Source organism: Bidens hawaiensis, unplaced genomic scaffold (assembly GCF_021521415.1).
Source record: "Bidens hawaiensis isolate Kalapana, Puna unplaced genomic scaffold, B.hawaiensis_p1.1 tig00014524_1, whole genome shotgun sequence".
In the NCBI taxonomy this organism is placed as follows: domain Eukaryota; kingdom Viridiplantae; phylum Streptophyta; class Magnoliopsida; order Asterales; family Asteraceae; genus Bidens; species Bidens hawaiensis.
The window spans coordinates 374,613-400,053 of record NW_027492266.1 but is presented as its reverse complement, the minus strand read 5'-3'; the positions used below and the strand labels follow the sequence as shown (position 1 = coordinate 400,053).

The 25,441-nt window shown below is 35.1% G+C and overlaps 1 protein-coding gene across 1 annotated transcript; it reads left to right on the top strand.

The window, feature by feature from the left end:
• Nucleotides 1-7,192: 7,192 nt before the first annotated feature.
• On the top strand, nt 7,193-16,781 carry LOC143546969 (kinesin-like protein KIN-7D, mitochondrial). The gene is made up of 25 exons (XM_077038507.1): nt 7,193-7,506; nt 7,610-7,707; nt 7,813-7,902; nt 8,015-8,067; nt 9,393-9,458; nt 9,746-9,799; nt 9,983-10,042; nt 10,313-10,391; nt 10,658-10,725; nt 10,937-10,993; nt 11,079-11,183; nt 11,419-11,523; nt 11,637-11,744; nt 11,844-11,975; nt 12,088-12,225; nt 12,400-12,540; nt 12,864-13,001; nt 13,119-13,238; nt 13,320-13,370; nt 13,458-13,505; nt 13,786-13,929; nt 14,408-15,130; nt 15,851-15,980; nt 16,097-16,211; nt 16,625-16,781. Exons 1-24 carry the CDS (start codon nt 7,193-7,195, stop codon nt 16,180-16,182), a joined length of 3,108 nt encoding a protein of 1,035 aa, XP_076894622.1. The 3' UTR covers nt 16,183-16,211; nt 16,625-16,781.
• Nucleotides 16,782-25,441: the final 8,660 nt, after the last annotated feature.

Here is a 25,441-nt window from a genome sequence, read left to right as displayed (position 1 = left end):
TCAGCTGGTACCTCTCCATTACATAAATAATACATAAGCAACAAGTTTGAAGATTATTGAAAAGAAAAATATAAGAGTAAACTTTTTTAGTAAAGGGGTGCTTGGGATTGCTTATTTTGAGCAACTTATGAAACTTTTTGAAAAATTAAAAGGTGTTTGGTACTGTGATTTTTTGTGAGAGAATAAGTTTACTTATCGAAAAAGTTATAAGGAGGCAAATAAGGAATCCCAAACACCCCTTGAGAAACTTTTCTAGATGGATTCCTTAAGGATGGACATGGTACGTTGAACACCGAGGTCTCTTTACTTGATACATCTGGCCTGAAGACATAATCCAACATTTCTTACAAAGTCTTACATCAGGATGTTACAAACTGTTTCGGTATGTCTATTAGCATCTTAAAAACAAAACATAGAAACATTGAGAATTGTGTAAATAATATTAAGTTAATATAAGATACATGTGTAACAAACTATTTACAAATAAAATTAGGGCATTCTATACACATATCATTGACACTAATCAAACGTTACTGCTGATTTAATGTTATGCAATCATTTAAAAGGTGAAGCCCCAAACGCTTGTTTACACAACTTTAATGTCGTCTAACTCGAATAATCAAAACTAAATATCTATTTAGAAGTTGAAACAACTAATATGACGGATTGCATAGATGTGATTACAGTGTGAACCATTCAAAATATACAAACACCCTAAAATTAAGAATAAATCTATTCATACTTAAAATAATATTAGTTCACCATGACATGACTCTTAGTATGTGAAATTTGTTTTTGTTTTTTCCTTTTTTCATATATCTCATATTAAAATATAGATTTCCTTTACTTTTACTAAAATTAATACATAAATTATTACTATATAATAATTAAGAACATTAATGCCGCTAAAGCTTCTATTGGTCACTTGGCGGCACTATTGGTCCGCAAATTTTGTTTTTTAGTTCATCTATCGCGTAACGAACGTCACGGAAACTGATCGAACAGAATTTTTTTTGGTTCCGATATCATAACAAATGTGAGATAAATCAACCAAATTCGGGTACACTCATCGCCCCAACACCTGGGACCGACAACGCCCGAGTTTACTGACTGGCGCCACTCCGTTGGTCTACCTCAACTTTTATTTATGTATTTATTTATTTTTGTTTTATTTCCCGTACTGCATCGAAGGTGACGGATACATATTGAATTCGCGTACACTCACCGTCTCAACGCCTGGGGCTGAAAACACTTGGGTTTTACTGACCTTTTTATTTCATTTCTGGTATCGTAATGAACGTATCCGAAACTGACAAAATTCGCATCGATTCACCATCTCAACGGTAGGGACCAACAACGCTCAGGTTTTACCAACACCCGACTTGTACCAACTCATTGCTCAACGTCCGGTACCTACAATGCTCGGGTTTTATCGACTGAATTAAATTCACTTAAAATATTATTTTTTTTATATGTTAATTTGAGGAATTTATTTTTAGGGCTTAATTCTGGTGCCATTACGAACGTAACCAATACCGAGCAAATACTCATCAACTCTCTGCTGTAACGCTCGGGTTTAACCCGATGCATAGGTTTTACCGACCGAATAAACATTGTTTTAAATATGTTAATTCTTTTTACAACATGTTATACGAATGCTGCTATTTTTTTTTTTTAATTTTAGAAATGTTAGTTTGACACATTTACTTTTTAGGTTTAGTTCTTATGATGAACATTAATAAGCATCCTTGTTGCGATATATATTGACATAAAATGTAGTATATCCGAAAATTAATTTACATTGTCAAGACATCAGCCAATTCGTTTTAACACCGTGTTGTATGTAACTGATAATTTGATTCATATACATAGTTAGGGATGATAATTGAGCCTAATCATGAACCTAATGGGTAAACTTGAAACATTCGGGGCGGGTAATATACAATTAGGTATGTGATTAGTTATGAAAATTTTCGCATCTATCGATGGGTGTGGTATTAAGTGATACCCTTCCCCTCACTCGAAACATAACATGTAAATTGGGAGGTAGGCCTATACACAATCCGAACATTTAGGTGGTGTTTGTTTTTACTTAAAACATCTGTAGGAGGCTTATGTATGCGGGCGCGCAGACATAAGCTTCTGAAGACTTTTTTTTTAAATAAGATCTGCAAACTGTTTTTATGGTCTTAAAAAGAAGTTATTGTTTAACTTCTTCACACATCTTCACACTTCTTAACATCCTACCAACACCCAATGTCCAACACCACCACCACCCATCATGCGTTGCCACCACCACCCACCGTCCGCCACCGCCACCACCCACCGTCCGCCACCACCACCCATCACCACCACCTAGTCGCCCACAACCATCGTCCACTACCACCACCCACCGTCCCCTACCACCACCTAGTCGGCCACAACCATCGTCCACTACCACCACCCACCGTCCGCCACCACCAACACCATCCACCACCCACCGCCTATCTCACCCACCGTCCGCCACCACCACCCACCACCACCACCTACCATCCGCCACCAACACTGTCGACCACCCACCACCATCACCGTCCATCAGCACCACCACCCATCGTCCGCCACCACACACCACCACCAACCATCCGCCACCAACACCGTCCACCACCCGCCACCATCACCGTCCATCACCACCACCACCCACTGTCCGCCACCACCATCGTCCACCGCCCACCACCAACTATTTTACTAGTCTACAGACGTTAAATGACTTCTATCTACTGTGATATGTATGATAGGTAACTAATTTTCAGCTTATGCAGACGATACCCAGTTTATAAAACAAACAGTATTATATTTTTAGATTGCACGCCTTCAGATCACATCTTCAGTTGCAGACATGAAATCAGATAAATCAGACTGCAGACAGTTTTTGTCTTAAAAAACAAACAGCACCTTAGTGAAACCGCTCAAGAATGTTCAGCGGGAGTTCAGTTTTGTTATTTTGTTTGATAAAGGAACGAACGTGGATAATTTGTTGTTTATTTAGTTTTTTTTTTAACTGCTAATTTCATTCAAACCCAAGCATCGAAAACTAGTAAGTGACTAGCAAAATTAAAACACAAATAAAGTCAAACGCTAACACCAAAATTTGTTTACTTGGTTAAGTGAACAACCATGAACACGTCTCAATCGTTCAATTATGTTCGTGAGTGTTGGTTAATTTGATTTTGTTTTTATTTGTTCATTTACCTTAATATATGTTCATTCATTTACGCTTATTTAAGTTAGTTCATTTATGATTATTAATATATTTACAAAAATTATTTGGCCCATTACAATTTAATAACTTTTTAACTCTTACATATTGTTGTTTGTATTTACTTTTAATCGGTGTTAGGTCACTTATGTCCATTCATTAATTTCAAGTATGTTCATTCATTTACATTTGTGAACCGTACATTGTGTTAAACAAACATAAACGAACACACGTTAATTTTCTTAGTGGATGTGCATGGATGGGAAATCCTTTGGTTCATTTACAAGCATATTGGGAGGACGTTTATGATCAAGTTACTAGATGGATTATCGAACACAGATTTTTTGAAAGTGTTGGGATCATTTCAAAATGTGAAACTAAACGAGTCGTGTAGGAGTTGAACTACAATGTTTTAGTTGTTGATCAAACTAATAAAACATTAATGTTTGACACATTTAAAAGTTAACGAAGTTGGCCGGAATCTTCGGTGTCAGAACTAACTAAAAAACAAAATGTTCTAACTAATAAAATTGTTTAAAAAAAAAAATGAAATATATATCTGAAAAAGAAAAAATTACGAATCAACCACTTGCCATCAAATGGATCAATCAGGTCACTTGCGATACTAACTTTCGTTTTCTATCTAGGGTATAATAACATGTTTGTGTTTGTCAATTTAGAAAAGCTATGAACATTGTTTTAACAAAGCTCGTTATTTTATTTACCAGCCCAACTTGCCAGCCTGTTTAAATCATAACCCACAAAAAAAAAACATAATTTAAAGTTTTGACATTTCTACACGTTAAATAAATGTGGATTGTAAGATGCAACCACATTTATATTTACTTCTTCTAGCGATGCTGTTTGGCCTTTTAAAAAAGTTCTACGTGGCCTTTTTTTCGCTTACGTCACGCAGACCTAATGCAGATGTTATCGTCTGCAAGTTGTTTGTTTTTCGAATACGTTTCATTAAAAAACGTCAAGATAAACTTTTCTTGGTATAGACTTAGCACATTCACTTCTAAGATATTATAGGGTTTACAGAGTGTTAAATACTACCACCTACCAAGTACCAATACCCACTGTCCACCACTATTTGCCACCACCACCGTCTACCGTCACCACCCACCACCGTCGTCTACAACAACCACCCATCATTGTCGTCTACCATCACCACCACCACCGTCCGCAACCACCACCGAACCGTCCATCAATCACCCACCGTCTAGAACCGACCACCATCGTCGTCCACCACCACCACCGTCTACTACCACTATCACCGTCCAACATCATCGTCCGCCACTACCACTATCCATAACCGACTACCACCGTCTATCAACATCATCCACCACCACCGTCCACTACTACTATCATCGTCCAACATAATCGTCCGCCGCCACCACCACCACGCACTACCACAGTTCGTACACCACTACTCGTTTATTTTAGCAGTCTATATACGTTAAAAAAACAAGTAGTCTTTTTTTTTTTTGCAAACTGTAGAGTTTTGGTCCAACTTTTCTTAAGATGCCTGCAGATGTGGTACGCAGACCGTAGACATTTTACATCTGTAAAAACAAGCAGCAATCTATCTATACTATATATAATGTATGAGAGAAGGACAAAAACGAGCATATTTTCTCTTTAATTTGAGTATGATATTGTTATCAATTTTTTTCAGTTAAAAAAAACATTTTATTTAAATGCGTTTGCACTCTGGTTTTGATGACTTTTTAAACTAAACCGTGGACCAAAACCGTTAATAACGGGTCTCATCGTCGAAAACTGAACCCAAACTTTGAAGATTGAAAATGACCGGCCAAAAGTTAATAAAAAATTTCAACCGTGAAACCAAACCAATGACCGATTGGCCGGTTTGAACGATTTTATAGTTTCAAACCAAACAAATAAACATCTATAAACTTATTATGTGATTACCAAATCTATATTTTCCGCTGTATCGTACGGTCACCCGTCTTATGCGTTTGTATGTATGTAATCCTGTAAGTGGTGGAAGTGGTTATTTATGCCCCACGTGGAGTCACTGTCATTCCCGCTCATTTCACGGTTACTTTTAAACACACAACAAAAGAAAAATTAAACTTCATTTTATGGCGCCGTCACTTTCAAGCAAAAACTCAAATTTTGAATCTTCCAAAACGCCACTCTTCTCCACGTCATCCACCACAAAGTCTCCCTTTTATTTTCCCTTTTGCCCCTCTTTACAAAACAAACAAACAAATCTTTCATGAGAAAATACTTTTCTTTCCTTTTATTAAATCTAATAATAAATAAATTGGAATACTGTATAAGAGTCTATAACGCCACTTATTGTGGTTGGAGCATCGCGTTATGGTTTAATGCCAGGTTATTACGTTAAAACCCCATCATTTCCTTGTTAAAATCTTGTTACGAAATTACCATTTCTTCCTTTATCATCCAGGTCTTAACGCCTCGATGCAGTGTTAAAACTTTGTTACCATGCCGTGTATTATATATTTATACGGATTTTTTATTCATCTACTGAAAACTGATTGTGTATTAAAAACATTCTAGTGAAATAATTTAATCTAAGCTCCAGTTATTAAGTTAATTTAATATTTACTCTTTTAAGTGATTATGTAAGATAAAATGAAACTAACTTGAGGTATTAATATATTTAAAATAAATAACGTAAATGAAACATCTTAACACGTAAATCTATAAGTCTAGATTATAGCGTAGAGAAATAAATATTAAAAACAATGCAAACATTAAAGTTGAATAAATTGTGGTGCAAGCATATTTCAAAAACCGTTGTTTTTTAATCGTAATATATTTAGCATACATAGAAATACAGTAATGTTCCTTTTTAATTATACGATGCTTGAATTCCAATCATAATGATGCTTGAGTTTAAATATTTCATTTTTGCCGTTATCTTAAGAAGCACCGTTTCTAAAAAAGAAAAATAATAACTCTTGCATAGTCATGCTATACTTACACCATCTCATTTGATTTTCTATTATGTAATAAACTTCTACAAAACACTCCAACAATCGTTTCAACCAAAAAAGTTCCTTTAAAAATCATTGGACCGAACAGTCGTTCAAACAATCCAGATGACTAATCTAACTATTGTTGGTCAAACGCTGAAAATTATTGGTTAGAGTAGAGTGCTCGTTTAGCTAATATCCAACAACCATTCAGACCATAAACGATCAAACTTTGAAATATTTTTGATAAAACAACTGGCTAATCTCTATTTTGATGACCCAAGTCGTCGTGTGACTAGACACATCACGCTGTCTATAACCTATACATGGCCCTCCCTCTATTTTAATAGCCTATAATAGAAAGAATTAAAATTAAAAATAAAAAGTAAAAGGGGAAGAGGCACTTATGGGTATTACCTATACACCAATCAATCTCATTTCTACCGTTAATTACCCACAAACCACAAAGTTACTAGTAACACCAACCAACGAGTACCCTAGAACTTTATTAATTCATTTTAATTATTCAATGGTCAATAATGAATCAATTTTGTGTGACAAATCTTTGCGATAAACGAAGCCATACATCTTGAATATGTATGTTGTTGATTTACCTCCCTCCCGGTCACTAATCACTATACTATTCCGTAGGCATCTCATCTCTCGCTACCATTTCCAGATCGTGTTTTGTCGTAGACCAGAAGAAACACACACACACACACACACACTCTCTATACGTACAATACACATTACACATCTCTACATCTACAACAAATTTCAAATCTAAACTTTCTTTTCTCTCTCTACAACAACACCTTTCAATTCAATTCAATCAGTCACCGACTGCAAGCAACAAACAATGTCCGATTCAATCTCTCAACATGTGCACCTCTGACAAACCCTAACACCTTCTCTCTGTCTCTCAGATTATTATTACTATTCAATCCAGTCCAATCCAATCCAATCCAATCCAATCCGGTCAATGGCAGCAGCTTCTTCCTCACGAGGCGGACCAATCACTTCACCCTTCTCCTCCTCTTCCTCATCCTCATCCTTCAAGCAGACCACCGCACTTCAATCCAACGGTTACGCTTCTAGATCTGATACTCTACCTCTCACTGCTTCCGATTCCATGTACTCCAGAGCCGCTGGTGGTTACGGTGGAGATGCTGCTGGTTACGGTTATCAGTCTTCTGCTGATGACTTGTTGATTGATGAGCCGATTATTGATGACGCGTCGAGGCACGGAGGAGCCGGCGATAGCATTTCCGTCACCATTCGGTTTAGGCCTATGAAGTAATATTAATTAATTAGCTGCTGCAGATCTTATTTTGAATTGATATTTTCTCATATTTATTGACAATGTGATACTGATCTGGTGAATTTGTGGTGATTATAGTGAGAGAGAGTATCAGAGAGGAGATGAGGTTGCGTGGTATGCTGATGGAGATAAGCTTGTGCGAAACGAGTATAATCCGGCCACTTCGTATGCGTTTGGTACTAATTTAGTAACTTTTGGATTTTTTTCATATAGTAATAAGTTATACTAAATGCGGCATTAAGTTTATTTAAGTTATTGTTATTTGTTTGTTTGTGTTGTAGATAAAGTTTTTGGATCATATGCGGAAACTCAGGAAGTGTATGAGGTTGCTGCGGGACCTGTTATAAGAGCGGCCATGGAAGGCATAAATGGTAGGGGAAAACTTGATCAGTTTTGAAATCTGATGTATTTATTGCTGGATGTGTTATACATTCCACATTTAAAAGGGTAGTTGTTGGAGCTAACGTAAAACTGCTAATGCAGGAACCGTATTTGCGTATGGTGTTACGAGTAGCGGGAAGACGCATACTATGCATGTAAGTACATTATTTATTTCCATGCCATTGATGAATTGTTATGGATTTTGAGTTTATTTATAAGCTCAGGTTAGAATATCGTATGCGAGGCCATTGTTAGTTGCACTTGAATACTACACATTAATGGCTGCTCTGTACCTTCTTGAAAGAACTTGATTGAAGCTTATGGTCTTAAACTTCTGGTAGTTGACCCTTTACTTCTCATTGGTATTGTTTGCCAAGATGTGTTGTTGGTGCAATGTTACTGCAAGAATTGCTATGCGTGCCTGTAAAACATTCTGTTACAAATTAGGCTATCATGATTGCATTGAAACATAATGTTGTGTTTTCTTGTTTGTTTAGTTGCATGATGTTGAGGTTGATGATGTGTGGCTACATCACTAAAGGATAGGATTATAAATCAAGATACATGTGTGAAGGTTGGGATGAAACATATTGAGAAGTTGAGGCAACAGAGGTGGTTTGTTACACTCTAAAGTAGACCAATAATGTATTGTTAGAAGGGGAGATTTGTACCGAGACAAGGTTGTGGGAGGTAGTGGTTAACCTAAATATTGAGACGGGGAAAAGTAAACCATGCACTGCCAACACTTCTGCAATAGGGCAGAAAACATAACATTGTGTCAGTGTTGATAATACGGGAGTATCTAAGAGAATGATTATAATGTGTGAGCTACTACATTTTAAGTAGAATGATAGCAAATCTTGTAGGATTATTTTGGGTTGTAACTCCAGTGCTAACAGAATAAGTAAGTTTGATCCTAGATATAATAGTTATCTTAAAGATGGCATTCTGTACTCTAGGGTTTCAGAGTATGCAGTAGTTAAGTTTTCATTGGCAACTGAAAGTATATTATTTAGATATCTCTGTTTTGTAGAGTCAGTTGGATAGGCATAAAAAGGATTTCTTGTAGTGTAGCAGATTTGCGATTTCTGTTTGACAACAAAAACACAAATGTGTCTGACAAGATTGTATATTCTTTTAAGAGTTAAAGAGTAAGATGTAGTATTCATACAAACTATATAAATTGTGTATTGCCAACACATGTTTTCTTTTTAGGCTGTGGAAAATCACAGTCTAGTTAAAATTATTGATTGCTTTTGCAAGTTTTTGTAAACTAGTTTTGAGATTTATTAGATGCAAACATTTGCCAATACTGTTTTCTACCCTACTTTTACTTTTTAAATGTAATTTAATTTTTTTTTAAAAGTGCAAAAAGAAAGCCATAGCTATATAGATTATCTTGTTGATCTACTTATTGTTAATGTCATGCATATTGTCTCACCTGTTCACAACTCTTTACTCTTCTCAATTGTCTTCACAGGGTGATCATAATTCTCCGGGAATAATACCCTTGGCGATAAAGGATGTTTTTAGCATCATTCAGGATGTAAGTTTTCTTAGGAACTTATTTTAAAATGCTTACGCATACCATTTTGCAAGCCCTTGGCAATTTTACATGTGTATGTTATTTTTTCATACATACATACGTACATACATATATGGATGTTAGTAGAATTGTAGATGGCAAACATGCATACATGCAGACAGTCAGGCACACACACACACACACATATTGTATGTATAATCGTGCATGCAGTTTTGGTACATTTGCCCGGTTATATATCCTTGATTATAATTTTTTTTGGCAATGATCACCTTGTGTTTACATCGCAGACGCCAGGAAGGGAGTTTTTACTGCGTGTGTCATATATTGAGATATATAATGAGGTAAGCTGCTACTTGGAGATTGCTAGGTCATCACTATCACTGATATCATAATAATTTGACAACACTCCTTGGCTTTATATACTAGTACCGCTAATGCCACGTAATAAGCTTGCTTATTTATATTTGACATCCTTATCCATTTTTTAATCTGCTTCACCATGCTGCTTATGCTTATTGTCTCAGGTGATTAATGATCTGCTCGATCCCACGGGACAAAATTTGCGTGTTCGAGAAGATGCACAGGTTTTTGCACTAACTTCTGTCTTAGTCATTCATTCTTTTAGTAGTTTTTTCTGCATATTTTAACCTTCTGTTTTCTTAAAGTCCATAATATTTCACCAATCCGCATAGAGCAGTTAAATTAAATTTAGAATAATCATTTTGTCTTGTTTGTTTTAGGTATGATAGTTCAGTAAAGCTCCTGGCATTGATTTATCATGGCATTATTTTATCTTGTTATATGGAGATTATTCTATACGACTGTGACATGATTGTGCTTTGTGTCTGTTATAGGGTACATATGTTGAAGGTATAAAGGAAGAGGTGGTTTTATCTCCTGGGCATGCCCTTTCTTTCATTGCTGCTGGTGAAGGTACTACTGAATCTCTGTGTGTTCATATGTTTTTTCTTAGAGCAACTAAGGTTAGCCCAGGGACACTTTGAGTTGGGTTATAGCGGGCTCAAAGCAAAACGGTTATGGATGTGGTTTGGGTTGTTAAAAAAGTTGAGCTAAATCATTACCCCATAATCTTTTTGTTGGTTTGGTTACAAGTTTTAAAAGAGAAGTGATGTGATGTGATGTGTTGCGGGCAGGGAACCATCTACTTTAATGCTCTCATCTATGTTTGCTATCTGCAGAGCATCGGCACATTGGTTCAAATAACTTCAACCTTCTTAGCAGCCGTAGTCACACAATATTTACCCTGGTATGTGATTCACACAAAGTTTCTCTTTTTTATGAGCTTAAGTTTGTTGTGGTGTAAACATAGTCAATTGCTTTTACTGTTGACTTCAATCCGTTATATACTGTAATGAGTTTCTTTGCTGTTTATAAATCAACATGTTACTGGTTGTCTTTATAGTGGTTTTGACGATTATACAAACATATCTCTAACCTATATGTATTTGAACTTGCAGATGATTGAAAGTAGCTCCCATGGTGACGAATATGATGGAGTCATATTTTCTCAACTTGTATGCACGACTTCTTTTAAGTTTTCGTAGTATACTAGTTAATTTTTGTTGTTTTTTTATTAAATAATTGTTTATTGTGTTTTAGAATTTAATTGATCTTGCGGGATCTGAGAGCTCAAAAACTGAAACCACCGGACTGAGGAGGAAGGAAGGCTCTTACATAAACAAAAGTCTTCTAACCCTTGGAACTGTAAGTAGTTATGAATTTGCTCAACATTACTGCTCTGTTACGTGTTAAATTTTACTGAGATTTGGTTGTACATTGAGCTTGCCTGGCTGTACACAGATAGAGTTCACGTTTTCTTATATTAATAACTTGCGTGCATTTATTTTTCTTATCTTATATTTGGATGTTTAAGGATTAATAAGTAGAAAATGTTATCTATTACTAATTTATAAGGATTTTATAAATATCGTGCATACAGGTTATTGGAAAGCTTAGTGAGGGAAGGGCATCTCATATTCCTTATAGAGATTCCAAGCTTACTCGCATTTTACAGTCTTCATTGAGTGGCCATGGACATGTTTCCGTAAGCATTAAAAACTTATTCTTTTAGTTTTTCTGATCATTTATATTTCTTTCAGAGTGAATAAATATATGTGTTAGTGTTTTCAAATCTAACTTCTGCTGTTCTCGTTACAGCTTATTTGCACCATTACTCCTGCATCTAGTAGTATGGAGGAGACTCATAATACATTAAAATTTGCTAACAGGGCAAAGCGCATTGAAATTTACGCCTCTCAGAATAAGGTTTGTTATCACATCAACGTTTAATATGTTTTACATCATTGTGAGAAAAAGAACATTTTAATCTCACTGTTACATGTTCTTGAAACCTCCATCTTGCAGATCATTGATGAAAAATCATTGATCAAGAAGTACCAAAGAGAGATATCAGCTCTTAAACTTGAGCTTGATCAGTTGCGTAGGGGGATGCTTGTAGGTGTGAATCCAGAAGAGATATTGACCTTAAAGCAAAAGGTACATTTTGTTTGTTAATCTCTATGACACGTGTTTTGAGTTGCATATTATTATTTTTATATGTTTATGAGTTTTACTCTTTAGTTTTATCGTGTAATATTTGTATTAATAGTTAGAAGAAGGACAAGTGAAGATGCAATCACGATTAGAGGAGGAGGAAGAAGCGAAGGCTGCTCTCATGAGCAGAATTCAGAGGCTAACAAAGCTAATACTTGTTTCTTCAAAAGATACGATTCCTGCTGATGATGAAGTAGGTTAATCTTTGTTAATTTTTTTTTCAACGTAATGCATTATCTCACAACCACATATAACCCTCAGCATCTACATTTATGCCTTTATGCTTATCATTTTGATTATTTGTTTTACTGCATTTTGTTTCGTGAAAACTGAGCCTAATGATCTTTCTTGATGACATTTGTTTCAGGATGGTTCTCTGCTTTTGCAAAGTGACATTCAAAATGACTTAGTTTCGGGCAATTTATCAGCTGCAGGTAGCACTGTCACAGATTCTACTCATGCGGGTGAAGTCATTAATAGTGCTGGCAGTGGTGTGAAGCGTATAACAGTATGTTTAATGCTCCTTTCGATCTGATGGTTTTATATGAATTTTGGCACTAGGACTTGTATAGGTGTATCTCAAATCTCAGTAAGGCACTTCAATATGTGATTGTTTTAAGTAAGATTTAATGCAATACAGCAGAAGTTTTGATTTATTTATAGTGGTGTCTTCAATTTGCGAGTTACACATGTTACTGGCTGATAACTGTGTGTGAGAAGGTCATAGTCTTATCACCAGTTATTATAGCAAGTTTACAACATTTTTTTGTTTTGTTTCTCTTAACATAAAGTATAAATCTTAACTTTTGATCGTACTTTGTTTGACCATAGGGTGGACTGTCAATAGATGAGATGGACCTTCTAGTGGAGAGAGTGAAGATGCTTGCAGGAGAGATTGCATTCAGTACTAGTACCTTGAAGCGTTTAGTGGAGCAGTCTGCGAGTGACCCCGAGAGCTCGAAAACCCAAGTAAAGTTTTGTGCCTTTCTCTTACACACGATTTGAATTCGTGTCTGCCATCATGCAAGTTAATTATCAAAGAGCATACTTTGATATATGTACTTATAAACTTATGTTCACACACAGATAGAAAACCTGGAACATGAAATAGAAGAAAAAAGAAAGCAAATGAGGGCCTTGGAGAAACAGATTGTTGAAAGCAATGAAGCTTCAATTTCTAATACATCATTGTCTGATATGCAGCAGGTACACATTTTTTCATTTAGTTTTCTTTCTGTAATTTTTGCAACCTCTACGCTACTGACTCTACTTTTCTCTCTAATACAGACAATGATGAACTTAATGACACAATGTGATGAAAAGGCTTTTGAGCTGGAGGTTAGTATGTATTAACAGATAATATCAATGATTAACATAATATTCTTCTTAACTTAACCGAAACTAATCATAAGTTCATAACTGCAGCTCAAGACAGCAGACAATCGCATCCTCCAGGAAGAATTGCAGAACAAGGTATTTAGATTGATAAATCAAAGGCTTGTAGTTGTTGAATTACATCTATCTCTTTTATTGCATTTGGTTAAAGGCATAACTAATCTCACTTTTGTATTTCATATAACATGTGTACTTCATTGCCTTTTGTTATACATATCAATGCTGCATTGCACACTTGATGCATGACACATTTACCATCAAAGTATTATGCCATCACATATAGAAATCTATGCAGCTTATATAGTATGCTCATTTTGCATTTTGTCCATCTAAACACTTGATTCTTTTTTAATAACAGTGTGCAGAAAACAAAGAACTCCATGAGAGAATCATGTTGCTTGAACAACAGCTTGCTATGGCTAATGAGAAGCCAAAGGTATCTCCAGAATCTCATGGATCCAAAGAGTACATTGATGGGCTGAGGACTAAAATTAAGATTCAGGTGATTGCTACACCCTAGTTGTGCTGGTTTATTGGTTTGCTTACAAATAAGAACTATATTCTGTCAGATAATTAGATACGCCTCTTTCTAGACCTTTGAATATAACGATTTAGACGTTGACCAATAGCCTTATTTTTTTTGTCACTCCTAAGAGTTGAAAAAAAAAATCATTATTACAAGCACTATTTTATAATTTATTACAATAATAACTTAATTTGAATAAACAATTTAATAGCTTTTATGCATTAGAAATGCACTTTGGCAACTTTTGACCTCTTTAATCCGACCCGTTCCCTTGTTTAAAATTTTCAATTTGACTCTTTTGAATTTAAACGTAACTCATAATGGGCTGAACTAGTCAAGTGTAATGCTTTACATATCTTTTTAAACTATCACCTTTTTAGTAGTTTCAACCATGATTTCTATTTTAAAAGTTAGGCGGCATTGTTTTGTTGACTTCTCTTTCTCTCTAAATCAGGAGGTGGAGAATGAAAAACTGAAGCTAGAACACGTTCAAATTCTAGAGGAGAACAGCGGATTATATGTGCAGAATCAAAAACTATCAGAAGAAGCCTCTTATGCAAAAGAATTAGCATCAGCTGCTGCTGTAGAGCTAAAAAATCTAGCAGGCGAAGTCACCAAACTTTCACTAGAAAACGCAAAACTCGAGAAAGAATTAGTAGCCGCTTGTGAATTAGCCAACTCTAAATCTGCAAACGGTGGTAATCGCAAATACGACCCTATAAAACCGGGTCGAAAAGGCCGTTCTTCTAGCCGAGTCAAAGACGCGTATGATGAGTTTGACTCATGGAACCTTGACACTGAAGATTTAAGAATGGAGTTGCAGGCACGGAGGCAACGGGAGGCAAAGCTCCAGGCTGCCTTGTCTGAGAAGGAACTGATAGAAGAGGAATACAGGAAGAAAGTCGAGGAGTCAAAGAAAAAGGAAGCGGCTTTGGAGAATGATTTGGCAAACATGTGGGTTCTTGTTGCCCAGTTGAAGAAAGATGCAAAAGGTGTTGTGATTGTTCCTGAATTGAACAGTAATGAAAGTCAGACTGAGAGATCTGAAAATGTGAATTATATGAAAGTGGAAAATGGTGATCGAAATAGTTTGGCTGTTAAAGAGAATCGTGTCTTTAATGTTTCACAAACTGCTCAGAACATGACTAAGGAAGAGCCCCTTGTTGCACGTTTGAAGGTATGTACATACATACATTTGTTCTAAATAACTGATCTGATGCAATTTCTGGTACGGGTGGTAATATTATGGATGCTCATGGTATGGCTTGCTGGTTTAACAGTTTGAACCAACTTTTTTCTAAAATTATTAGCTTGTATTAAAAATTTCAAAATGATAAATATGGTTCATTATTTATAGTACATACGCATAACTACTAATAAAAAGGAAAAGGTCTACACAGCCAGTTCCAGTTTTTAAACTGAGCTGAGCCGTTAAAGCACCAAATTGTAGAAACTGGACCGTTTGGAACTTGGATATCAACCGACCAAATCAGCTGACTTGCTTGGTTTGGGGGTTCTGGTTGGTTTCAACGATTTTGATCACCTTCAGGCAAAATGAACGGTTTAAACGTTTCAGTTTAGGTTCGCTCAAAGGCCAAAACATCTTTTTGCCTAAAGTTTTCGGTTATTATTTCAACAATTTGTGAATCAAGTATGATTATAGAAGTAAGAAGTTATATCATCCATATACTAATCTTATTGTTTGAATAAAATGATTTTGGAGGTTTTATGCACTAAGTATACACTTTAGGCAACATTGAAACCATTTGATCAGTTCCCTTGTATTATTTTTTTATTAATTACACATGAAAGGAATCGACCTGCTCATAAATATATGGTTAAAAATGTCACCTCTAGTTTATAGCCTTTTCGGCTCATAATTACAATATATGCTCAGGCTCGAATGCAAGAGATGAAGGAAAAGGAGGCTAATTATGTCGGGAATGGAGATACAAATTCTCATGTATGTAAAGTATGCTTCGAGTCACCAACTGCCGCAATGCTTCTTCCCTGTCGCCATTTTAGTTGTAAGTTTCTTTAAACTTAACTTTTCATAAACTTTTTTACTTGTTAGTTGTTATACTTAACCATGATTGATGGCATTCAACTTTTTTATTTTTAATACCTTCTCAATTGTTTGCAGTGTGTAAATCTTGTTCAATTGCATGTTCCGAATGTCCAATTTGCCGAACCAAGATCACAGATAGAGTTTTTGCTTTCACTTCTTGATATTGGTTTTTATCTCCTTCAAAATGAAGGTACACCACAAAATTATATATTTATTTTCTTTTATATATTTATTTTCTTTTATCATTATAGAGTTTTTGCTTTCACTTCTTGAAATTGCACTAATTTTGACGTTATTTTACTAATCTCGTGAAAATAACGTTAAAAGTGACGGACGGTTAATCAGGCATCATGTAGTGGCGTTGATAGCCGAAAGACAAGGGTACATGCACCGATCAGCCGGTGTCCCGATGATTGAGTGCTATGTGCCTTATGTCCAAGGCTTGATGCAAAACTACTATCGAGCCGGGGGTCTCACCGAAAGCAGCCTCTCTATCCTTATAGGGTAGAGGTAAGGCTGTCTACATCTTACCCTCCTCAGACCCTACCATAGCTTTGCTATTGGTGGGATATACTGAGTACGATGATGATGATGTGTCTGCAGGAGTTGTTTTTTTATGAACGATGATTCATGTTTGGGTAACCCTGTGGTGGGTGTAATTTATTTATTTTTCAATCTTTGTCTGTATGTAAACGAAACATTGTTGAAAAAGGTATAATCTTCATCTGTGTATGTTTTATTTCCAAACTCGTGACTAAAACATGCAATAGAAATATGTTTAACCGAGACTCTTGACCTGTTTCTTACTTCCATATATTCACAAGCCTGTCAAAACGAGCCGGCTGTTTTTTGGGTGACGGGTGAGTTGTGTCAGGAACCAAAACGGAATTTGAATCCGGTCTTTTATAAAAGGAAAAGGTATTGTAAAAGATTCACCCAAGGTGCATTTGCTTAAAGAAAAGTTATATTACTTTTCATGGTAATGTTGGTGGTAGTGGGCAGTGACTGTTACTCTGTTAGTGGTGTTGACATTTGGCATGTTTTGTTCCAAGTCAAGTTTCATTAGAGTTGTATAATTCGAGTAATTCAAACGAGCAAATAAATTTACTAAATTTAACTTTATTTTTGGAAAAAAAATAATCTAAGGTAACATAAATTATTATAAGAAAAAAATAATAAAACTGAAACATCAAACATCTATTATTTTAAAATCTAATCGGTAAAAGAAAATGATTAGAGGTTTATAAAGTCAGTTTTGGGCCCAATTGGATCGAGTTAATTCAAAGCTGGTCTGAAGACTCTAAACTAGTTTGGCTCTAACGAGCTTTTAGGCATAATCTTTTCTATCTCTATCATTATAATTACATTAAAAAAACATTATATTTTCTCTCTCATATATAATTAAATAATATTTTTATTTTACATATTTATCATAATCTTTTCTCTCTCCTTCACATACGACGACTTTCAAATATATTAAAAAATAAATAGAGGATGAACATTGTGTCTTTAAATTTACTCAATCTCTTTAAAGTTTTCTCTCATTCACCCATAACCACTTACAATCTTCTAAAAAATTGTGAGAATTCTCTAAAATTTTTGAGATGAGCTGCTGAGAATGCTGTAAGATGTTCTTAATCGCAAATCTTTGGATCAGATATCGAGATTGAACTGGTTTCTTCCAAACCGGTATCTAGTTTGAATAGGTTTCACTTTAGGAACTGGCTAAATATGGGATGAATGTAATGGTCATTGTTTCTAACTTCTTTCTTAAAATTAAAAAAAAAGTAAATAATAATAATAATAATAATAATAATAATAATAATAATGCAAAACGTTTGAATGTTTTTTTATGTATATAACATGTAGGTGATCCATGGTCTTGTTTAACAAGGTATTATCCTAACCAATTAACTTTCTTGAATCATATTTTTCTTTTGACTAATAAACATATTAAAAGGCTAACCAGAATATGTGAGGCAGGCCGGCTGGGCCGTGAGCACGGTGAGGACGGGCTTCCCAAAAAGCCAGCCCAGGCCGGGGTCAGTATAGGATGAAGGGGACGGCCCTAATGTTGTGTTGGCAAAGCCAATTTCTTGGATTTTGGACGGAGAAAAGTGTCACATGTGTATATAAGCAACATAAAATTAATACATTTGTGAATAAACTAATTAGATTTTTTTTAATTTTACATAATCAACACATTTCTATGTAATGAACACAATATAAAAATTACGAGCCAAATGACTTATGTTTATTTACATTGCTTTCATATTTATTTAGTGTTTTATAATCATGGACTTCTGAAGTGATTTTTTTCTTAAAGTAGTAGATTGAATATAAAAAAAATGGTTTTTAGGTACCTGACAATGAATCAAATAGGATTTAGGTGTCTAGCCATCTGAGATGGCTTGGCTTGATCGAATTCTTCTCTCCTAGTGGCAATCCACGCAAGCGACGACGTGTCATTGTATGGTTACTGGATCAACCATCTGAGATGGCTAAACCCAACTTTATTCTCTTTCACACTATTCTGGCACGTGTCAACACCATATAAGACCAGCCATTTGACATAGCCGGTTTTATTTCCAATCATGACAACTATTTTTAAAGATGACAACATGATTTATGATTAGAACCATGCAAAACGCCTTTTGAATATTATTACCTTTAGGGCCGCACTTGAAGGTGTGTGAGCCGCACCTTCGGCCGAGGCACTTTTTTTTTTCGGGGGCCAAAATTTTTTATATATTCTTTTTATATTTATTTAAAAAATAATTCTAATGTATTATAAATTGAATATCAGCCATCACCATACCAACTCAGTGACTCATCAGGGTATGATTTTAAGTTTTAACAATTTGACTATTTTATTTTATGGTTGTTTCATGGTTGTTCCGCTATTCGGTCGAATGATAGGATATTTAGATAATATACTGCGACGTGGTCATCAAACAATTTGTTGTCAAGAATGCTATGAGAGTTGCACGAATTATCGGTTAGCGTTTAGCTATTATTATATTTGAATTTAATACTATATTTTTGTAATTTTTATTGTTATAACGTTAATGTCGTTTAAAAAAATTAGTTTATATATTTCGCTACTCTTAAGGGCTTACGAGGCTTTTTGTTTCAACCTGCCCGAGTGTCACCCCCGCCCTAGGGCCTAGACGTATGACCAATAGTTGGTACCTGTTTTGTAAATATATCAGAGTTATGTTCTTTTAGCGGAAGTCTTTTGAATAAAATATCATTATATTGAAATCTCGGGAATTTAATACCCGTTTTAAAATACCTGTCATTTTAAAATATGATTCTTCACAGTATTTTAAATATCTGAGCCATCAGATCACCTCTAATGACTATGTCCTCAATCTTCTTATCTGTCTTGCTTGTCTGTTCTAACATTTACTATTTCCCTGAAATGTGGGGAAAATACGTCAGCTATGTGCTGGTGAATAACGCTGACTCAACAAAAAGGTTTTCATAATTCATCATACATAATCATATACAAATCTTCTTCGTTATGACACAACACCAATAGCATTCAACGACTCAGTGGGCCTCATCCCATCTCATCGGAACTAAAAATACCAATAGACCACATAATCGGACTTCACTCGCCCTAGAGACAGTCACTTGCCTCATGGTCAGTGTGTTTGTAGTGTGCCCACTACAAAACATTTATGTATGGATCCAGACACATGTGTATTTAGCCCGAGTGTTTAGTACTACCTTGTATCAAAACGTTTTAGAGGATTTGAACCAACCCTCATGCAAATATTTCCATAACTCTTTTACATATGGATAACAGTCCATAGTTTTAAAGAGCAAATATCTTTTCAAAATATGCAGTACATAGACGTATTTACGTCATAAAACATTTCACACTACAAAAAGGTTTGGACGTATTCACCTTTTGTGATATCAATGTATCTTATTGATAAATGATTGCTCTTTATCTCGGACCTATAGTACGAGAATAATATTTTATAAATAACTAGATCTACAATCTAGCTATAGACCTTAAGTCTATTTGCATAACCTTTACCTTGATATTCATTCATTTATAAAACATTTATATACTACGTTTCTTCATCATGAAGAAACGTATATATATATCCCATTTCTTCATTCATAAGAAATATCTTTATAATAAAGAATAATATTTTATTCATAACCTTATCTTATGAAAGTTACATTTCACTTATTATCTGATCAAGGTATAGACTATACCCCTGACTAGGGCCTAAGCCATATATAATAAAATAATCAGGCAGAACCCCTACCTTGTATGGTTTATCTATGAAATGCTTAAACTTCACGTGGGCAACACTCCTACTTGCACGTAATTCTAGGCAACGAGCGTATCGGGAATGACAGGATTTTGGCACGAAAACCGAGGTAAAGTGTGTGTGATGTGATGGAGACTTCATCCCCATAGCTGCCTATTTATAGCCTGAATCTGTGCATCTTCGCGTATCGCGAAGCTGCTTCGCGTATCGCGAAGCTGCTTCGCGTATCGCGAAGGTGCACTAGCTTAGGTGAGTCATCGCGTAGGCTTGCCACGTGTCACTTCGGTCTGCCACGTGTCCCGTGACGTGTCCTGCATCTTCGGGTATCGCGAAGTTGCCTTTCTTGTCATCTTCGCGTATGTTATGCAAAGTGCGCCATCAAAACGCCACATTACGCCCGAGTCCGAGTCCGAGTCCGTGCGCGTGCGCGTCGGGTGCTTCGCACCCTCCGCTAGGACTAGTAAGAGTGGTTAGTTACACAAGAACATTATCAAGCAAAACTCCTTCCTTATAAAGTGCTTCCATTTCTTTCCTACTTTTTATGTGGGATGGAGTTTCCATATTTATTTTTCTTAGCATAAAAATGCCTTCATTTCTTTATCTTATTTTTCCATTACTTATTTCATAAATACTTTTAGTCCTTTAACTTTATAAAATTGTCAAATTTAAACCAAAATTTTGTGGGTGTTACACCGAGGTATTAAAATTCCCAGAGACGGTCTTGATTACCTACTAATGCATCACCCTACTAATATTCTCACATGTTAGTGCCACGTGTCAAAGGGAATAAAGTTGAATCTAGCCATCTCAGATGGCTGATCCAGCCACCATACAATTACACATCGTTGCTTACGTGGATTGCCACTAGATGAATTCAATCCAGCCATCTGAGATGGCTGGACACCTAAATCCCATTTGTTGCGTTATCAGGTACCTAAAAACCATTTTTTTTTATTTTAAAGCTACTACTTTAAAAATAAAATCCTTCTGAAGTATGGGTACAATAGATTTATTAAGAAAAAAAAATGGTTTTTAGGTATCTGGCATTGAATCAAATGGATTTTAGGCATCCAGCTATCTGAGATAGCTGGATTGAGTTTCTCTCTTCTAGTGGTTTTTCATGTAAGCGACGACGTGTACATCTGTGGTGACCGGATCAGCTATCTCAGATGGCTGGATCCATGTCACACCCCGACCAATGAAGGCGGAAACGTCGAGGCGCGACATGATTGCTCATTGCACAATGACACTATAAAGTTAGAATATTTAAATAACTTATTTAAATCCATATCATCATAAATAACACAATAATTGTTTATACAAAATGCCAAATAGATAGATAAACAAATAACTTGTTCTTTTATTTTCTAACATCCTAAAGCCAAGATAATAAGTTTCTTCAAGTAATCCAATCAAGCTAACATCAAACCTGTAACATTGCATAAAATAGAGTTTGTCAACACGAAGGTTGGTGAACAATTTTCATAGTTTTGGACAATAAGTATACAGTATGAAATCCACAACTAGTATATGAAAACAATAAATAATAGCAACAATTTAGAAAATAAAACCGTCAATAAGAATACATTGACGACAATAATGAAATCGTCAATAAGAATACATTGACGACACCTTTCTATATGGGGATACCATATATACTCGGAATTAACGTATGATCATACTTTGATGAGGCTACCCGCCTTAGCATTCAAGAGGCTACCCGCCTTAGCATTCAAGAATTTGCACATAATCATGTAAAGCATATAACACCAAATCGAGCATTTATTTAAGTAGACATATACAATACGTGTTGTGGTTTAAGACTCAAGTATAAATCATTTGAATTTGAATAAGTATGCAATGCCACCCCCAAAACGAAAGATGGAAAACGGGGGATGAAAAAGTACTCACATTAACAAGTAACTTGAAAGATAGTGTCGTGAATAAGCGGAGAGATCGGTTTAACGAGCAAGACCTATATTAAACGGGTCTTGTGTTAGTAGGTAGTCTTGGAAGGGTTTAAAATAAAATACATGACAAATAAAGTAAATAAATAAAGTTTAGGATTTTTAAAATGTAAATATTTGAGAAATTAAAGAAACGAGTTTTGTAAAATAAGTTTACTCGAAACCGGGTCTCGGTATTCTATTCATTAGTTTTTTTCTTTTTTTACTCAACCTATGTTAAGTAATAATGTGGGTTAAAATACGATATTGCAAAACCTTTGGTTATAAGAATACCAAAACGAGGTTTAAACGAGTGTTCGGGTTTGTCGGTTCGAGACTTGATAATTGACCAAGCTCACAGTTAACTTCCCAAAATAATAAATTTTATGAGATAACTCAATAAAATCAAAATAGACTTAACCAAGTATGTAGTTCTATTGTGAAGAACCTTAACGTTCGTTAAGCGAGTATACGACCTTATCGATTCGAACTTGTTATAAGATCAAGTTGGTTACCTACATGCCAAGTATGTTTAGAAATTAACTAAAATTGATTTAAAATATAATCTTGAAGAAAAATATGAGTTTTGGTGGCTAAAAACACACTTGTGTGTCTTAAGCGAGTGAACTCGGTTTAGTTCGATTTTTGGTTCAGTCCTTGACTCGGAATAAGACCGAGGATGGTTACCACATACCCAATTACCATGGAACTTGTAAAATAACTTATAAATAATAATACTCAAGTTTTACATTCAAAAAGTTAACAATAAAGCTTTTAAACAAAAGTTCGGTTTTTGGTTCGGTCCTTGACTCGGAATAAGACCGAGGATGGTTACCACATACCCAATTACCATGGAACTTTTAAAATAACTTATAAATAATAATACTCAAGTTTTACATTCAAAAAGTTAACAATAATGCTTTTAAACAAAAGTTCGGTTTTTGGTTCGGTTCTCAACTCGGGATGAAACCGAGGCTAGTCACCACATACCCAATACCATGGAACTTGACAAATATGAAAAATAAACTAAAATATGTAGAATTTAAGCAAGTATAACAAGTTATATGGTTAGATTTGTTAAATATATAAACAAGGACTACAAAGTCCTCCATGTAACCTTGCCTTACTAGTCCGACATTTCAACCGGCCGAGACCGGAGAAATGAAAGACCGAAGGTAAACAAGGAGTGTATATTATATATATGTTGTAACATCAAACTTTTTAAGTATTGAGAAGTTAGTTAAAATGAAAGATTAGCTTATGAAGAACAACCTTAGAATTCAAGAATTTGAGAGAGAAATGAAGAAATGAGCAAGCACAAATGAAGAAGATGGGTGTGTATATATAGGGTAAGTTGAATGGGTCTTTCATAAAGGGTGTTTCATGAAAATGGGTTGGTTATAGACCCAAGAAAGCACAAACTACAAATGAGTCATTAAAGTCTCCATTTTGGTAGTTTTAGTCCCTGGAGTTCGTTTTGAGCGTTTTCGGGGAATTTAAGAACCGAAAAGGGTGTTTTTTTTATCCAACAACTATAAAACAAATATTTAACATACAATTCATTATTTTGATAATATCGAAAGGTTCGGGATACAAAACGGGTCGGGTTTACATTAAGAATACAAGTATAAAATAACCCGAAATTGACAAATGTCACAATCCAAGTGGTAGCACAAGATGAGACCACCCATCTAAGATAGCTGGATTGAACTTCTACTTTATTCCCTTTCACACCATTTCGTCACATGGCAACAAAAGATAATACCAACCATCTAAGATAGTTGCATTGAACTTCCTATTTTCATTCACTCCAAACTCAAGGGTGGACTCCTTTGAAGATGCAAATATGATTTGAAAGAATACGACTTTAGTTGATGGAATGTAACATCTTTTGAACACTATTCTCACTAGTATTCTATGCAAAGTAAGTCACAGGTTGATAATTTTGATTCCACACACACACATACACAAAAAAAAAACTTTTTCCCTTTATATTTATCCAACCTTTCCATTTACAAGTCTTCCATCTTTCTCAAATTACTACCTCACGTTCATAAGATTTTAATGGCGATTTGCACTTGTGGTCAATACGTTGTTCGCACATCCTGGACTGGCCGCAACCCGGGACGTAAATTCTACTAATGTCCACGATTTGTAAGAACCCTAATATTCTTTGTTAATCTTCATTTGCCAATTATTCTTAAATTTCAAATATTTTATAGGGTCCAAATGTCAAAAAATTATAGGTTGGATAGACTTAGTCATGTGCGATCGTGTCGTAGCCATTATTCCTAGACTTTTGCGTTCTAAAAACATGCTTGAATATGAAGTTACTGTCCTAGCAAAGCATCGTTTGAAGAACACGCTTGAAGAACAACTAATGAAAGCAGGGAGTTCAATCTAGTTTTCTTAGATGACTGGTCTCATCTTGTGCTACCACATGACGGAATGATGTGTAAGGGAATAAATTTGGATCCAGCCATCTGAGATGGCTGATGCAGTCATCACAGATGTACACGTCGTCGCCTACGTTGAACGCCACTAGGAGTGATATTGTCAGATACCTAAAAACAATTTTTTCCTTAATAAACCTACTACTTTAAAAATAAAATCTAAATTAAGGTATATACAGTAGTAAAAATGTTTTTGGTTGGGACAATATTCCAAAAATCCATTGCCTCTATGCCAACCATTAGATTTGACATGATAACTTTTATAGTTCAAATGAACTACGTGAATAATAACATTGAAGATAACAATAGAATCAAAGCCGCTCACATGTGAATGATTTAATATGTCACATCAATATTATTTTTTTTATTAATTATTTTAAAAGAGACGTCAGTAAATAATAATAAAAAATTTTCAACAGCTAGGTTTTACATTTAAATTAGGGATATGTTATTTGTACACCCTTTGGTTATCCACACACCCTACATACGATCGTATAGGGGCTATACGATCGTATGGAACCCCACATTAAAGGGTGTGTGGATAGGTAAAGGGTGTATGAATAACCAATGCCTTAAATTAAAAAAAAAGAGTAAAAGATAATATCCCAGATGAGAAAAAGATAGCCGTGAATTCATTATGGGTTGAAAACAACTATATTAGATAACCTTAAAAGAGAAAAGTACAATTTTTATCCTTTTAAATATTTAAAATTATGGAATAGATCA